At 42.0% G+C, this 17,880-nt stretch overlaps 2 protein-coding genes across 2 annotated transcripts; both read right to left on the bottom strand.

Annotated features, from left to right (window-relative positions):
• Window positions 1-104: 104 nt before the first annotated feature.
• Window positions 105-8,759, bottom strand: fap (fibroblast activation protein, alpha). The gene is made up of 26 exons (XM_028433750.1): window positions 8,504-8,759; window positions 8,282-8,363; window positions 7,622-7,711; window positions 7,434-7,528; window positions 7,277-7,351; window positions 7,134-7,186; window positions 6,957-7,029; window positions 6,758-6,878; window positions 5,764-5,918; window positions 4,672-4,769; window positions 4,434-4,563; window positions 4,267-4,305; window positions 4,056-4,154; window positions 3,911-3,981; window positions 3,783-3,836; window positions 3,560-3,684; window positions 3,402-3,452; window positions 2,680-2,778; window positions 2,293-2,362; window positions 2,008-2,202; window positions 1,848-1,902; window positions 1,673-1,772; window positions 1,104-1,162; window positions 943-1,015; window positions 724-797; window positions 105-549 (listed from the first exon to the last, which is right to left on the bottom strand). Exons 1-26 carry the CDS (start codon window positions 8,504-8,506, stop codon window positions 448-450), a joined length of 2,241 nt encoding a protein of 746 aa, XP_028289551.1. The 5' UTR covers window positions 8,507-8,759; the 3' UTR covers window positions 105-447.
• A 360-nt stretch (window positions 8,760-9,119) lies between these two features.
• On the bottom strand, window positions 9,120-17,482 carry ifih1 (interferon induced with helicase C domain 1). Its single transcript, XM_028433749.1, has 16 exons — window positions 16,925-17,482; window positions 16,480-16,654; window positions 16,271-16,396; window positions 15,441-15,491; window positions 13,894-14,120; window positions 13,196-13,406; window positions 12,194-12,411; window positions 11,755-11,856; window positions 11,555-11,678; window positions 11,260-11,475; window positions 10,764-11,020; window positions 10,534-10,683; window positions 10,272-10,433; window positions 9,908-10,101; window positions 9,730-9,823; window positions 9,120-9,614 (listed from the first exon to the last, which is right to left on the bottom strand). The coding sequence occupies exons 1-16, from the start codon at window positions 17,357-17,359 to the stop codon at window positions 9,420-9,422; spliced, it is 2,937 nt and encodes a 978-aa protein (XP_028289550.1). The 5' UTR covers window positions 17,360-17,482; the 3' UTR covers window positions 9,120-9,419.
• Window positions 17,483-17,880: the final 398 nt, after the last annotated feature.

Raw genomic sequence — 17,880 nt, 5'->3', positions numbered from 1 at the left:
GAAAAGTCAATGTTTCATGAGCTCATAAAAAAGACAAACTGCTACTTATGTCTATACAAATTCAATACTTTGATCAACTCATACAGCAACACTTAATCCCGAAGAGTATCTTCAAGTGTATCATATGCAACATGTTGATTGGACAGGAAGGCTAATATTAAATGAACCTAAAGCTGGCAGATAAAATGCTGTGGTTGTATGGAATGGAAACACACAAGTATCTCAGATAATCACAGGAGCAAATGTACTTTAACTCCTGAAGGCATCATAAAAATGTGAATGCATGCAATGCCTTTTATTTTTAAATGTCACATATTTGTACACACACATAATTACACTATGTAACAATCCATCATTTGTTACATAAAAAGAAAGAGTCCAACACTTCAGCATAAAAAGAAAAAATGTAAAAAGTGGTCACTATAAATGCTACCACATTCTTCACATCTATTTGGGATTAACGAGGCATTTCTGCAGGAAATGACTCATGAGGGTGTATATATGGTGGTAGGCTGATCCTCTGAGAGCATGGTCCCGGTCTGTGTACCACTGAAATTAACACACACACACAAAGAATCAATTCCTGATCACACATAACATCACACGTGATTTACATTTTATTTTGTACAATGCACCCCCCCCCCCCCCCCAAATATAAAACCCCTCATTAAATCAACACCATCTAGTCCTATATTGGTCCCACTTCCCTCAGCCAATATTTACCATTGTTTCAAACTCCACTTGCTCGTCCACTAGAGCTTTGGAGATCTGTGCAGCCTGCTGGAAATGGACATTGTCTACAGGAAAGACAGTGTTTCACTACGTGACTGAACAGTGAAGCTCAATTTTCCGCATTTTGTGCATGCTGCTCTGTTACCTGGCACCTTGATGAGAAACAGGCCAACACATAATAAAAAACAGAAACCACTGAAAGAAACGTACCATCTGCTGTGCCATGAACCAATAGATAGTCCACTGTTTTGAAATTCGTTGCTCTGGATGTCACAGTGGAATTCTATCAAATTAAAAGACATTTTTATAGCATCTGTGCAGTCAGAACTGAGCAGTAGTGTAAAAGGATAATTCACTTGTATGATATTTACTTTGTAATAGTCTGAATTCTCAGAGGGCTTTCCCATGTAGCGTTCAGTGTAGACCGCATCTGTAAAGGAAGACAAAAACAAAGTAAACCATGATCACTGAACAAACACAATTTAGGGAAGGCTGAACCACCCCAGCTATTAGAAAATATATATATCAATTAGTTTATTGTCTATTTATGTCTAAAAGGGTTATAAAGAGGGGAGGTTTAATAAAAGAAATGTACATTTTGCTAGCATAACAACCAATCAAATGAGATTAAATGAGATAAAAGACACAAGGGCCTTACAAAAAGGATTAAAAGTTTGTTTTTAGAAGTAGGAAGGATGTAGCTTTGTTGCTCTAAAGGGAGTCATACAAAGAGTCATGTTACTGGCTGGGTGTGAACGCTACAGAAAGAGTGAAAGAAATGTATGTGCATAGATTACAAAGAGATGCCTGAGGTCAGCTCAGGGCTCCAGTTCTACAACAACACTGACCTGACAGCAAGAGAATTGGATTATGGGTAATGTCGGCCCTCACCTGCAGAAAGCTAAGTTATTCAGGTTAATATGTTTGCTTGGACACCCACCATAATATTCCCACTTTGCCACAGGGGCCACCGCAATCCCACACTTGAAGAGTCCAGTGCCAGCACCCAAGGCCATGGAGGTGACATAGCCGCCATATGACTGAAGGTCAGAAGAGATTACATTCAGTGAAAGTAAGAAAAAAAGAAAAGAAAGAAAGCAACAGGACAAACTTACCCAGCCCCATATTGCTATTCTGTCTTTGTCAATAAACCCCATGTCGATGAATTTCCTGTAACACAGAGACAATTAACTGGCATAAATGACAAAGTTATATTGATGTGAATGTCAGCTTTGCTCATTAACAAATATCTCAGGGATGAGTGAAAGTTCAGACCTCACAGCTGTTATCTGATCCTCTACTTCAAACGTCCCCAGGCGCCTGTAGATTGCGTGCAATATTTCATCACCTTGGTAACCGCTTCCTCTTCCATCAAAGCTGGCAACAATAATCTCATGTGAGCTGGAGAGGTATGTGCCCCAGTTCAGCTTGAAGCGATAGTCCACGCTCTGACTGCATGGACCGCCGTAACTGCCCGGGACAGCAACAACACACACATACGGTGTCATCCAACACTAACAGAGATTCCATCAATATCACCACAAGGGAGCGATCACTTACACGTCGATGAGGAGGGGATACTTTTTAGACTTTTTGAAATTGGGAGGTAACATCATTTCATACATAAGATCTGTGGACAAGAAAGAGGAGAAAAAGTGATTTTTCTACATTTACTAAGACAACGTTAGTCTAAAAAGGACCCAAGTTCCACTGAACAGGTGTCTATTTTACACACATCTTTATTTAAAGCATACAGACGTAACAACAGAAGTCACTCTGAACTTGATTCTAATGTGAAAACTTAAAACATCCTCTTGTATTCTCAGTAAAGTACATTGTGCCTGTAAAAAAACAAAGACTTCCTTTTATCAAAGAGAGGATGTTTTTCAAAATAATTTCTAAAAGACATTTCAGGAAGGGATCTTTAAGCATGTCAACACGTCTCACCATATCCTGCAATCTTTATGGTGCCGTACTGCATTGTTGGCATTTGGAATTCGGACAGAATATTTTCCAGATCTTTGTTGTCTTCAAGAACGTTGAGCTCTGGGAAAGAAAAAAGACAACAATGAGTGTTGCTCATGAGATTTTAAAGGACATTACAGCTTATTGTTGTTAGTTATGTTCTTATGATCATTCAGCGGTTCATGCTGACAAATTCAGTAGATATCCTCCAACATTTTAACTTGTAAGGCAGCTGGATTTTTGCATGAAACACAAGATCACATAATCAGGGTTCTGGGTAAATTTTAAGTGCGATAGTGATATGATATGTGAATCTGGGATATGAATTGTTGACATGATTATAGTAGCCAGATGTTTAATACAACACCTGCTTATTGCAGTGTATATGAAAGTTGCTGCTCCTTTTATACTGTTTCTGCAGAGAAGTAACCAGATTCTGGTTCTGTGTAACTATCTGATGTATCAGATTTAAAAACATTTACACTTTAGGGAGATATTTGGAAGATATTAATTATTAATTTGTCAACCTCAGACAGGCAAATCCTCACTTTTCCAATTAAGTAAAGGGACAGGAGGGATGAGTACAACAGGTAAATCTGTTTTAATGTTCATGTGCACTGGACCATTGACTTTTAACTGTGAAATGTTGTAATAATAATAAATACATAGGAGTAAGTAAACAATCATTTCATGAACATACGCACCTACACCTGAGCCCCTGTTGTCCATGAGTGTGTAGAGTGGGAATCCAGGTCCTGAGCAGATTAAAAAAAAAAAGAAAAGAAAACTTTATCTCTGATCATTGTTCACACCACACATGGCTGAGTTATTGCTCAAAGGAAACTGTGGATGTGTAACTGACCGTAGCAGTCCATTCGGTAGTAGGAGGCGTCGTAGCTGAAGTAAGCTGAGTTGGACTGACACCTGTCCTTATACAGGTTACAGGTGAGACACTGAGGGGCGGAGAACTTGCTTCCAATTGTAACCCTTGGGGGAAAAACAAAGCTCATTTCAGTAATTATGTTTTGTCTGGTTCTAAATATTGTGAAGATAATACCTTGTACACACACATGAAGGGTCCTTACATGTAAAGATTCCTTTTTGCAGGGACTCCTTCATGTTGATTACTCACAAAGTATCTGTGGAAACAAAAATCACACGTCAGATTCATCATATTTATGTGGTTTTAACAGAAATTTGGTTCATCACTTACATGGCATTTTTTGTTAATTTTGATATGTAGATGACTTCCCACTTCCCGGAGGTAACAGGTGACGCTTTACCCTTAAGGAAATCATTTAATTTAAACACCAGGGAGTGCAGTAAAGGTTCCATAAATATGCATAATAAATACTTACATCTTTCACGTAGTGGATATGCTTGAAGCCCTGTGTATCACTCATCACTTTGTAGAAACTGATCTTGTCTTCAGCAAAGAAAAGAGGCAAGGGCACATACTGAAGAAAAAATATAAAATTATTATTATTAATATATATTTTAAACATACATCAAATCAGAGTCTGAGGATCAATTAATGCAATAAGGAGCAGGAACTTTTAGGACACTTACATGGCCGACCCAGCCTGTCTTACTCGTTTGATCAAATCTCTAAAGACAGAAAACACATCATCAGTTAATTAGAATCGGTCTACTCACACGCTGAGTTAATGCTTCACTATTGAGATAATCTGAGTGGAGATCTGTTGTGACTTCCTGACTGGAGAAGCGACAGCTACCTGTTTTTCTTTCCAGTTTTGTCCATCAAAGTCATACATCTGTACAACCACATGATTCTGTTTCCTCGTGAGCCACTGCACAGCGACGCGCTCGTCTGTAACCCAGGTCACTGAGCACATGATGTGATCACTGAGTAAAGGCAACAGAAAGTGACAAGGTGTTCACATGAGTCAGACTGTGAGCATATTGCATTACCCTCTGCTTTAAATTATGATGATTCAGTGATGATATACAGACCCAGCAGCAATAGAGGCGGGGGCAACCACCTGTGTGCGGCGGGATGGATCTGTGGTGTCAACCACAAAGAGTTTCACCTTAGTAAGGGTTGTTCCAGCCTTCAAGACAAATGTAAGAGTCTTAATGAAGAGATCAATTATATTAACATCCCAGATAATAACATGTGAGCACTTGACAGATATCTCTAAATAACTCATGAGATGGCCTAAGGTCTCCTCCTTTGTGATCTGAGGGATCAAGTGGATTAAGTGACACTCTTGTTGTCATCTTGGACCTCCAGAACATGGTTCACAGTGCAGACATCATCATCATGACTGTCCAAAGGGAGAACAGCTGACTTCCTTCTTCATCCAAGGCAAGAGGGTATCAAATCAGGGGATAACAAGGCAGGAGTTGGCCAAGATAAAATCCACATTCCTGGATGGGTGCCAACAACTGGAGTGTAGTCCTGGGGCAAGAGCAGCCACAGATCCTCTGTGAGCCTTCAGCAGGTCGCTCACCAGCAGCGCTCCCTTCACATTTCAGAAAACAGACGGCGTCCTCTTGCATGCAAACATCACTAATTTGAGTTTTTCTGCTGTTTTGATTCTTCTTTTGTTTCATCCATGGTTACAAACTGCTGGAGAAATCTTCCTGGATCTGACCCTTGACATGTTGCACCTTATCTGCTTCTCGTCAGGCTCAAAGAGGGTTCAGGAGGCAGCGACCTTGCTCATTTGTTTGAACTGCGTACACATTCCTGGTTTCATTGGTGTCTCTGGCCTTCCACACTCTTCCATGAATTCAGACATCCATGCTGTCAGAAGGAGCACCAGCCTGTCCTCACAGACCTCCTTGTGTGAGACAGAGTTGTAGATGACTGCACAAAGGACGATGTTGTCCATTTTCTCTGAAATACTACAAAGAGTATTGTCTCCAAACTTTTTGTATTTTTACTCAGATATGAGAGCTTTCACCTAAGGCCAAAAACTCATCAATCACATCCTTGTAATGTGCTTTGTAAACATACTGAGTGCACAACATCAAATGTAATCTCCTGATGGATATCTTGTGTGTAAATAACTGATGTTTGACAAAGTCACATGCTCCCACCTTTGGGTATGGAACAGCCACTGTTTCAGGATATTGTTCATATCCATACCAAGAGAACTCCACTTTGTGAACTTCTGTATCATTAAACTCTGCATAAGCAAAGTATTTGCTGGTAGACGACCACCAAATGGCACCATTGGATGCAAACACTTCCTCTGAAATTGTTGGAGAGAAAATGAAAAATGCAGTAATTATTTTACACAGATAAACACAGAATTCCGGCACATACCCCCATCTGGCAAAGTGCTCTTCCGGCATACCCCCTCCCCCTCTAACCACAACTGGAACTGTTGAGATTTGGCCTGATAGTGCCTCACACCAGCAGCAGGACTGCTTTAGGGGGACCAACTTGCAGGTTTTTGAACATCAAGACCTGAAAGAGCATACTTCAGCTATTCTGGGCTACATCAGGCACTGCATGTGTGCTGTCACAGTAGACAAGTGCATCCAGGCCTATACCCAACCCAGAAACCCTGGATGACAAGAGAGGTCCAGAGCCTCCTATAGGATAGGAATACTGCCTTCAAGTCCAGTGATGGGCACATACTAATGGCAGTCCTCAACCATTGTCCCCTTGCCTAAAGAAGCCCACCATCAGCAGCCTTAATGACTACCAGCCAGTGGACTTACACTGGCCATGATGAAGTGCTTTGAGAAACTGGTAAGGGGTCACATTCCTTCCACCAGCACTGGTCAGTTTGGTCCTACAGGACCAATAGATCCACCGAGGATGCTATAGCTACAGCTCCGTCTCATCTGGATCAAAACGGGAGCTATGCTAAACCAGGACGAGGCAAAGTGGCTTTCTGTGTGGTGCACCAAAAATAACCTGGTGCTCACTAAGACCAAGAAGCTGGTCATAGACCTCTGAAGGAAAAAGAACATCCATCCAGCCCATATTTATTAACAGGAACTTGGTGTAGTCAGGGAAAACTTCAGGTTCCTGAGTGTCCACAGCAGCACATAATGGAGATTTTGCTAAGAAGGTCCTTACCCTCATACACCCAGTCAGGGACACCATTAAGGATCTCGTTCTTTTTCCCATTGTGTGTCACCTGTACAGCTGCAGCAGTGACACTGGGTTTGTAATAAATGTTGAAGTCTGTCACATAGACCTGTGAAACACAGTGCAGTTATTGTCTCATTCACAAATAAGCAGTCAAAGAGACAAAAAGACATGATAGTGTGCTCACGTATTTGTTTCCAGTCGGTGCCCAGGTAAAGTACTGCACCACAGGTGGAAGATTCACAGGCGTGACAAATGTCCTGCAGTGAAATACGACAAATATTATGGCTGATAATCATTTCCAGGTGTGTCCGAAAAGACAGGACAGATCGTCACTACAGCTCTTTTAAAATACCACACTCACGAGCTTTCCCTGTTGTAGATGGAATATGAGGCTGTGAATGAGTGTCTCCATTTCTGCAGGATTTCAAACACACAAAAATACTTAGTAAAAAACTAAATTCAAATCTGTAGAAACAAAAACACAAATCTAATGGTGCTCCTCACCTTTGTGAAATTGCTTTCCAAAGCGATGTACTTATAATCACCTGACAGCAAGTAATCTTTGGCATCTACTTGGGCCTGGAATAAATCAATAAAGTATTTTTATTAAACATATTATTTATAATAAGCTGCGACATCAGTGTGTTCAAAGATATATTACAAAGGTTGAATTGCTCAGATAAAGTGACTCCTCCTTTGTTTCAGCATTGTAGAGAAAGACATTCCCATCTCCATCTTTATGCAAATATTCCGTATCTGTGGATACAAAGAGTAATGATTAAACTTCCATGACATTTGTACCCAACATAAACATTCATGTAGCTGCCCAAAATGTGGTGCGACTGACACCTGATATCCAGTACAGGTTGTAGGATCTGTATCTGATGGTGTCATTGAAGTAATCTTCAAGGGTGAAAGGCCTTTTGAAAGCACCGGACCCTGAAAGAACAGACAACGCTGCATTAATTTACCAAAAAGTGACTTTAACATCAGATATATGAGTTTATTCTTAGAAGCCCCTTCCCTCCACAAAAAAAAGAATTCAAGCTTTTGATTTTTTCTCTTTTGTCTTTTTTTGACTTTAAACTTAAAGACAAAATTAATTTTAAATTCATACTACTTCATACTTCATTCAGAATTCATACTAATAGAAAGTTTGTATTTCTAGAAATGCTTTTTATTTACCTTTATTTCTTATCTTTATTTTGAAGCCAGCAAAGACTTTGTAAATACATACATACTTTTCTTACTTTTACTAAAAACAAAAATAAAAACCAGTGTGTATCTGCAACAGAACATTTTAGAATTTCCAGGATAAATAAAACTTTGACAGTAAACACTGAAACACAGGCTACATGCTGTTGCTGTCTGTCTCTTCATTGGAAACAAGTTTGTTGGATCACCAAAACAAACAGCTGCTAAAACAGACAGGAGCCTGAGCAGCGGTGACACACACACACGCACGCACACACACACACACACACACACACACACACTTGTGTAACTTACTGCTGTATAAAACTGCTGAGATGGTTATTAACGTGATGACGAGAGCCGCCCCCACCACCCCCCACATCACCTTGCTGCAGCCCTGCGAAAGGTGACACAAAAGTTGCGAAAACAAACGCACAAGCTGCAGGATGTAGTAGCAGCCTGATCATTTACACACACACACACACATATATATGTTCAGAAAGTTATTTCAACTCTAAAAGCTGAGGGATTACTGACCATGATGCAGATGAAGTCTCCGCGAAGCTCTCGAGTCTTTTAATAATCCTCACAGGTCGGATTAAACATACTCTGTCACAGCAGAATATGCGGAAACTAAACAGCACATAAGAAAACTGAGCTCCGTCCTACTTTACTGGAAGGCGTCCTGCACTTCCAGCTGCATTCCTGAAACCAGCCCGACACCAGACAGAGAGATGCCTCCCTGTAGTCCGCAGCCCAACTTTCCAGGGGCGCACAACTTTGTGCTGTAATAGGAAGTGGCTTGTCCAGTGAGGGAGCAGCTCACAGATGCAACAAAGAGAGCAGGATTCATGTCTGCCTGTTTATAAAACGGGAGTTTGTCTTTGTTGTAAACTATTATTTGTAAACACAAAAACATGAGAACAATAAGCCTGCTTTGGGTGTTTGTGCCTGTCAGTCATCTAACACAGGTAATCTGTATGTATGCGGAAATAAAAGCTTTAAAAAAACTGCATCTAAAAATAGCAGCGCTGACTTAGTGACTCACTAACAGTTGAACTGAATGGAGAATCAGCAGCACCTGTTTGCTGACAGGTGGCCTCTGAGGGGCGATCACAGCCTCAGCGACTCCCATCCCAGGAGACCACACAGGTTCCAGAGAAAGAAAATATATTTTATTGTTATTATTAGTCCAGTTCATTCGTGTAAAACCAACACACCACAGTACCTGACACACCTGAATTCACCTTGAATACTTATATTATTATGGCTATGAAATACAAACAGTAAACTGCACTTCCATCACCATGAGTGTCCACAAACATGCATTGCATAGAGAGGGTATAGAGGGTTTCCATACTGTGCAAATCACATCGCTCTACTGCAGGTTTCGACAGTACAATAAGAGAAATCAGTGTTTCTATGATTGGTAATAACAACGCATTATTGTCATTCATTCCGAGTCTTCGTCATCAGAGGTCTCTGCAAAGCGGAACGCCTGCTCAGCGTAGTCGAAGGCGGGAAAGTTGATGGGGAGTTCCTTCCACTTGGCAAATTTGTGCTTTTTCCCATTGATAGTCACCAGAAAGTTTTTCACGTGGAGGCAGGGGCAGTCGATCCCACGGTACAACATCATCGAACCCCATGTCTGCAACAGAGCATGTTGACACATGAAGGCTCAATCTTTGAAGCATAATGGCTATACACACACAAAACAATCACTTGTGGGCATCATGGTCTACAATCAAATCAAATCACTTTACCTCCCCACACTTTTTGCACGCTATGACACCATTGGTTTCGTAGTCCAGCCGTCGTTCTTGAAGAGTCTTGTTCTCTCTCTCATTGAAGAGTTCTCTGCAAAGACAACATGGTGAAATAAATCACCAGTGCTCTGAGACGACTGTGGGACGCAGTGCATTCAGCAAGTGTCCCGTGTACCTGAACTGTGGAGTGACATTGACTTTGTGCATGTTTTCAATGATCTGGATGTCGTCGCCTTTGCAGACATCCAAGTTGCAGCTTCGGCAGCTAAACATCACATCAGCTGGGTTCTGCCTCTTTATGTCTTGCTGCTTCTTCTTGGTCAGTCTCACTTTCTCCTCCAATATAGCCTGAATCTGAAACTCAATGATCTGATGAAAGAAAGACATAAAATCACCTAAGACGAAGAAGAAACTGCTCTGGAATGACAAGACAATACCATTATTTATGTACAGTATATGCGATAGCTACATTATTCTCATACACTAATTACCAGGAGACAGTCTGTGCTACAGCTTTAACAGGCATTCAATGAGCGAACCTGTTTGTCATATTCTTCTTGCTTCATGCCTTTGATCTTCTCGATGGCTTTGTTCATCAGTTTAATGCGGTACTCGTTGACAACCTCCTTCTTAGCCACCCCAGAGTTCTTCACCTCCACCAGAGTGTAGGTGCTGTCCTCAGCTCTTCCTCTGCCTTGAGCCTGGAAACATAAATACAGAGTTAACTACTGTAAATTGTAAATTGAAAGTACAGGTGTGACTGGTAGTCTCCACTTCTCCATGCATGAATGTGTCACTGACCTGGATCATAGCGATCTCATTGGTCACCAGGCCATATCGGATAACAAAATTGCACTCCGGTATGTCCAAACCTTCCTCAGCCACTGTGGTAGCAATCAGCAAGTTGACTTCACCATTGCCGAATTTTTTCAACACGTCTTTCTGTTCCGCCTGAACAACATTAACACAAAAAGTTTAAGTTGCATGCTAAGAGGTTAGCGTAGGTGTATGTGTATGTGATGTGCACTCACAGAGGTCATCGGTTTAACAACGCTCTGGTCTCCTCCTCCGATAACATATGAGGCTCTCACTTCCATATCAGCAAACTTGGGGTTTTCCTTAATCCACTGACACAGAGCCATGGCGCTGCGGCGTGTTTTGGTAAAAATGATTCCTCTGGCCTGCTCCCTGCTGCTGAACTCCTGCAGAATTTTAACTCGCAGTTTTGACAGGCTGTCATTTTCATATTGTGGATTCTCTGTGAGCTTCTCCAGCATTTGCTTGTTCTCTGTAGGACACACGATTAAAAAAACTGAGGAAAATCTTTCTATCATCACTCTCTGAGAGTTAGTTAAGAAGACAGGAGAGTGGACAGCCATAAACAGTCCCGGCTGAGAACCAGGGGTGACTTGGACCTGCTTTTAAATACACTTTTGTTAGCCAGGTTTCTCTTTATTTTATTATTATACATATTTAGGACTAACTAGGAACTCTTACTTTTGGTAATACAAATATTACCAACAATACCTTGAAACAAATTGAAGAGGAACCTCTCAGTATCTGTGATCTGTATTTTCTGCTCCGCGTCTGGAGATGTTTTCCTCTTGTTCTCCTCCACGTGGTAGTTGTTCAGGAAGCTAAAGGCGTCACACATGCGGATGGTGTTGCTGAGAGTCAGGCCTTCAGTGTACTGTCGGAGGTGCTCTGCACAAACTCGCACTTTCTGATCCTCCTCCTTTTCAGCTAAAGCAGAATGAGACCAGCTTATTATCAAACCAGACTGTCCTCATCAACAGGATAAGAGAGATGACCTTGAACTCACCGGTTCTCAGCTTCTGAACGACCCACTGTTCATAATTCTGAGAGCCCAGTTCACAGGTGGGATTCAGCCCAGCATGGGAATGAATGGTGTTCATGATTTTCTTGATCACATCGCCAAAGGGATCCTAAAAAAAAGAAATGTTTGGTTTGATAAACACAAACAGATCAAAACTTGATATAAAGTTGACCATCCTTTGTTACCTCTTTTCGATCTTCCACAAATTCAACCAGCTTCCTTGGTTCCTTTTTGTGCTCTCCAAGATTGCATGTCATGATTCTGGAAGCGTCCAAGTTCGCACAAATCTGCAAAACAGATACACAACGTCAGAGTAACTCCTATTTTTAGTGATTCTACTTGACTTCTGCACGTCCAACACAGAGTTAACACCACAGAGCTGATCTTTTTTTGTGGCAGTGGAAACTTTATGGCTACCCCGCATGCAGGGTGGAACATTGGAAACAGCTTGGCTGGAAGAAAAAGATCCTCGATGACTATGGCAGAAAAACTGGGGAAGGATTTATATGAGCACAGTATGAAATTAAAAAAGCAGCAGCTGTAAAATGACACCTCCGCTGCTGCTTCTCTGAACATTTCTTTTGCCTTCATACGTGTGGACAGAAAGCCAGGAGCAGTATTTACACGCAGAACGTGCTTCTGGGCGTCCTCCATTTTTGCGGCTCCTCCGACCCCTGGTGAGGCGGTCAGGCCTAGGATCTGAGGGAGGGGCTTGTGCTTCTTCCCCACTTTCATGAGCTTTTTGTTCTTGTGCTTCAGCTTCAGGTATTGCATCATTATGTGGTTGTAAACTTCTCCTTTCTGAGTGTGGTGACACTCATCGATTACAATCAGACTCAGATCTGCAAAAGAGAACATACATACGAATTAAAACTGCATCAGAATACACAACGGTACAGCCAGACTGATGTTTAGTGAGATTACTGTTTGTTTGTTAAAACAATAATCTCATTTTTCCAAACACAAAAGTGCTCACATAAGACTTTTGATTCCTAAATAAAGCGGTGACTTCCCTCACAGATTATAGCATGTCTCTGTAAGAACAATCCTCCCACACAAACCAGCACTTTTCTTGGAGCTTTGACGCAGCAGTTTCAAACCACACATTGTCACACAGTGTGTCCGTTTCAAAGAATAACTCCAGATAATTTGTGTTTTCACAAAAGCTAGGTGAATTAAAATGATTCACATGTACAAGTCTGATCGCAGTGATACGAATACGTCCCTGGAGAAAAAGAGCACGGAGAGTGGCAGCTTGATGTATTGTGGGTGCTCTCATGTGAATTTGATTAGCCACACGCTGATGGCTTGAACAGACGTGTGGCCTGGAAAGCAGTGGGTAAAAAAAATAAAAAAAAGTACATGCTTTCAGGCGTTTCAACAAACAGCATATGTTCCACTGAGGTGGCTATTCCACCTTGGACTGGTGAGTGCCAGCAGAGTCGGAAGACTTTGACAAGATGCTATCAGGGGAGATGCTGCTCTGAGTCCTCTGGGTGGCTTTCTATTCCAGAACCTGTCAGTGTCTGAGGCGTAAGCATGGGCAGATTTTCAAATAAAGGTTTGGAATGTGCGTTTGTGTCGTGTTTTTTTTCCTGACAGAAAAGCGCACAGAAAACATCATACCGGTTAACTTCACCCCTTCATCCTCGCCTTTGTTAGACCTCTCCAAGAAGTTTTCCAGAATCTGAGCTGTGCAAATGATGATGTCATTTTTCTCCACGATCTCTGTGAAAGAGATTTTGAGCTGGGAGTCTCCACTGACTCGCTCCACTTTATATGTTGGCCTCAGAAAGGGCAGGAACTCTGTAGAGTAGTGCTGCTCAACAAGAGGAACCTGCAGGGTACAAGAGCACATTTTCACAATAAAGTCCAGAAATAACAAATAGAATAATTATGAGTTAAGCAGCTCCTCGTGGTGAGGGCGTGTTTGATAAACATGCTCAGAACTTTCTTCACTTTGATTGTGATATATTGTTGTTTGTGGCCTACAAAGGGAGTGCTGTAGACACTTTTCTGATATGTTACTTCTGCTCTTTTCACTCATGAGGAATGACTCAGTGTCATGACGGATCAACGTTGTGCTTTGAAACAGCTTTATTGTTGGAAAACCTTTCATTTGAAATGGAAATGTTTTTCCCAGTTTAGAGCAGAGGATGACTTTTGTGCCAAATAGTAACAAAGTGCAGGGGAATATCTAAGTCTTATGGCATGTCATTTGTGGTAAGCTGACCCACATAGTGCAAAGTGACTGAATGTTTTCTTTGGATCTTAAATGGACACAAGTAGGTTATCATAATAGTGCAAACTAGTACATCAGGTACCTTGTTCACCAGGATGACCACTTTCCCTGGCTTCCCCTCCGCCCTCCTGCCGTCCAGATGTTTTTTGGTAATATAAACTGCGACTCTAGTTTTACCGCTTCCTGTCGGGAGGCAGATGATGATGTTTTTCCCCTCCAAGGCAGGTCTAGCAACTTCCATCTGATAATCTCGAAGAACAATATCATCTTCTTCTGGGCCTCTGGCCGCTGCTACTGAGTCACTTCCATCTGCAAAGCAGAGCAGGAGGTTTAGAGACACAAAACGTCATGTCAGCAAGCCACAATTACAGACGGGGAAAAAACTGCTTTTGTGGTTTTTGGTTTTGTAATGGAATGTTTTTTTTTCTTTTCCTCTCTTTTTTTTTTTTTTAAAGAGGCACAGCTAACAATATGCAACCATATTAGAGAGCTGTTAAGGCTCTGGTTTAAGCCACAGAACTGAGTAGCAGTAGCACTGATAAAGCCACATCTCATCATTACAACATGTGCACTATAAATCATGTCACTGAGAGGCACTGTTGGACCATTTTTGGCCTAATACAAACCATCCAGGCCAGTATGTGCAGCAGATGATTCTAGTATGAATAATCACGTGTTATCTGGCATTACGATTTAGATCTAGCATTCACATTAGAAACGCTGACTGTACAAGCTGACTGTGTTTATAAATCTTAGGAGTTAATGTTTTCCAATATGTGGCAGCCTTCTTTTTGTTTATTTATTTCCCTAGAGCAGACTTACTATGATCCGCTTTGTTCAGACACTAAGTTGCTTGCAGGCTGTGATTCATTTGCTCTGTCTAGTTTGGGGATAATACATGACTAAGGCATTGTGCATGTACCTCCCCCCACCCCCCTAGATTCTAAGGAGGTGGCCTAGAAAGTTATTTTGTTTTTCTCAGAGCAGACAGCTTTTAATTTTCCTCATCAGACTCGATTGCCTGAAGGTTAAAGCATTGTTACAGGCGACCCAGACTAAGCACACACTGATGGGGAGATATACTGTAGCTTTGGCAGCAATAACCCTGTAGTCTGTGTAGACCCCCCTTTAACTTTGTATTAGGCAAATAAATAATAAGATCTTTTATGAATACCAGTCAAACCGGAACTGAACTCAGTCACAAAGAATTCCAGTGTCTCCACTCCCACTGGGACAAACTCAACATGCCTGTATTTCCACTGTTATTAGCCCATGTGTGTGTGCTGTCAGTGTGTCCCTGTTCAGTCAGAAATGCACTGAAAATTAAACCTGAATCAAAGCAACCCCAGTTCAACTTCTCCTTTACATTTCATACAATAGAGTCAGCATGTGGTTTTCATTTGTAGCACTCGCTACGCTCTCCCCTCTCTGCTGTTCATCACGCTACACACATGGAACTTATTCACTGGTGTCAAGCAGGCAAAGCTGAGAAATGTTTCACCAATTTTTGCACCACCAGCTACAGGTCTGTTGTGTTTTGTTTTTTTTTTGCGTGTGTGGTGTGCTGTGGCAGAACAAACTTTTTATATTACAGCATCAACAAGGTGAGAGAGGGTGAATCAGTCCCACCTGGCTGTGACAGCTCCGAGCTGTTTGGCAGATCAGAGCTGGCGTACATGTCTGGGAGGAGAAAAACAAAAGAAAAAAAGTGATGAAAAGCAGAAGCCACCTTGTTCACCATGATAAAACAACCAGCTGGTACTAAGGGACACTTCACACAGCTAGTATTACTTTTGGGGGGGGGGGTGTACCCCACCTCTCGCTCATAGATAGCTGGGAAAGGCTCCAGCCCTCCATGACCCTGTACTGGACAAGCAGGTTCAGAAAATGGATGGACAGTTTGGGGTTTACTTGCCAGGACGTAAGAAGTCCTAAAAACATTGTATAGACACATGCTGTCTCCTGTGACTATGTGCTAGATCTCAGTTTTTACAGATGTGGAAACAAAAAGCAAACAAGCAATGTGTCCAATTAATGAACAGTAAAATGACCAATAGCTACATGGTCACACACGGTAACACACAAGGTAAGAGGTGTGACCCTACAGCCTCTCTCACACAGCCTGTTAGCTGCAGGGTTGTTTAGAGTGCATGCTGTACTGTGTGCGAGGCACAGAGGCAGAATGACGAAGCATGTTGTTAGCAGTGAGTCAGCAGTGGAGATAGTGACAGTCCTAAACTGACCAATGTGTGGGCACAGCGGACTCTCCACAAGAAAGACACTGACACAAGGCACACCTCTGATTGCACCACGCTATGTAATACCAACTGAGGTGACATTACGCCTGCTTCACTTTGTGAATGGCTAAAGGTGGAATGAAGTGGTGGGCCTTTAAAAGTGGTTTTATAAAACATTCTGTGTAAAAAGGGACTAAATGATTTCAATGCAATGTGTGAGACCTTCGTCCTCAGGCTCCTCAGTCATGCTGATCTCCAGCGTGCTGTCAAAGCTCTGACTTCCTGCTGCTTCACACTCCATTGCTTCAGTTCCTGCAGGTTCATCTTTCAGTGAGAGCATCTTCTCATCTGAAGGGAAATGAAATGAACAATGATAAAATAACCTTTGAGGGTATTAAGGATTGTCTACAGTCAAATGTCCCTTTAGTCACCTTGTGTATCGTTGTCAGGAGATGATCCAGTGAGCTCGTGATAAAGGAACACGTGTTCTGTTTCACGCAGAATTCTGAGAAACTTAGAAAACCACTCTGGTCGGCCCCTCACTATTCTTCTCAGAAGTTCTCTGGCTCCACTTCTTGGTCCTCTGTTTGCTGTTTCAGCTGTAATCTGCAGAACAGGAGTATGTTTATATAGCCTACTAATCTGGCTGCAGGTACAGTCTCAGATGTGGTGCATTTGTCTGCCACCTTGTGGTCTGAAACTGACAACACATGCACTGTGTGTGTTGATATACAAAGTTACACTGTTGCTGTGCTAAAGCAACAGATTGTGATGATGTGTACACCTTAAACAGCCATACTGTGACCTGTTTAAACTTCAATAAACTAATCAGCTGATCAGCATAAACATGACGTCACTTTCCAACAGCGTACTCACAGCTTCGCTGTCATCTCTGGTGAGGAGGCCCTCAGAGAAACAGTGCGCGCACACCACGCCTGTCTGCATGTCCACCAGGCGGGGAGACAGCAGCTCAATGAGCCGGACGCGCCCGTCGTTCTCCGCCTCCTCCTTAGGGTCGGGTAAGTTGAGCTGCATGTAGTCCGCCGCGTACTGACAGCCTCCGTTTATCAGCGCGTCCACAAACTCCGTGAACCAGCCTTGACTGTGGGGCCGCCTCAGCACTGCGTTTATAAGGAGACCCGCAGCCGACGAGTTACCTTCAGTTTTTGCCTTATGCGCGATCTGTTCCTTCTGCACATCTTCGATAAAATGTATGTGATCCAGAACCTGGTCTACCCTAATATACATAGTCAACCTAGGCCTGAAGTCCTCAATGAGGCGTTCCTGTGTTTCATCACCGTCAGCTGCCATTGCGACTCACCTAATCGATAATCAGCTACAGGACTGACCCCAGCCTGCTCATAAACTACTGATATCCGAAAGAATGACTCGGCCCTTCTGACAGAACGGAAAGTGAAACAGTTTCGGTTTTGTTTCTTCCAAAACACCCTTTTATTCAAAGTGGCCACTAGATGTCACTGTTGGATCATGATAGTCCTTTAAATGAGCACTCACAAACATCATCAGCAGTTTTCTGTTGATAAAGATATTTGTAACATTTAGATTCTTTAATGGTGGAAGAGTATTCAGCTCTTTTTCAGTAAGTACAATGTGAAAAAAGACTGTCCTGCTAAATTTAAGAACCGAAATTAATCGATAGCAGGAATTTTGTCTCTTTTAAGAGAGCTGGTCCTTATGAATCTGGCTCTTTTGGCTCCTCAAATTTGTTGTTGCTTAAATTAATTTATTATCAAAAATTATGTAAAATAATTTGAGAAATGAATTACCAGTGTACAAAACACGATATTGTTTTCTATGACTTATCATACACA

Source organism: Parambassis ranga, chromosome 21 (assembly GCF_900634625.1).
Source record: "Parambassis ranga chromosome 21, fParRan2.1, whole genome shotgun sequence".
NCBI classification, from domain to species: domain Eukaryota; kingdom Metazoa; phylum Chordata; class Actinopteri; family Ambassidae; genus Parambassis; species Parambassis ranga.
This window is presented reverse-complemented; position numbering and strand designations above follow the sequence as displayed.

Bases quoted from the DNA above. Each gene is read 5' to 3' on its own strand.
- ifih1 (XM_028433749.1), bottom strand. From the start codon at position 17,359: ATGGCAGCTGACGGTGATGAAACACAGGAACGCCTCATTGAGGACTTC. The intron at 11,021-11,259 runs GTATTGTTGGTA...TGTGTCCTACAG, and splicing joins CCTCTTCAATTTGTTTCAAG to AGAACAAGCAAATGCTGGAG. The intron at 9,615-9,729 runs GTAAAGTGATTT...GCTCTGTTGCAG, and splicing joins CGTGCAAAAAGTGTGGGGAG to ACATGGGGTTCGATGATGTT.
- fap (XM_028433750.1), bottom strand. The intron at 7,529-7,621 runs GTGTCAGTCGCA...TTGTATCCACAG, and splicing joins CAACCTGTACTGGATATCAG to ATACGGAATATTTGCATAAA. The intron at 2,363-2,679 runs GTGAGACGTGTT...TCTTGTCCACAG, and splicing joins CATAAAGATTGCAGGATATG to ATCTTATGTATGAAATGATG.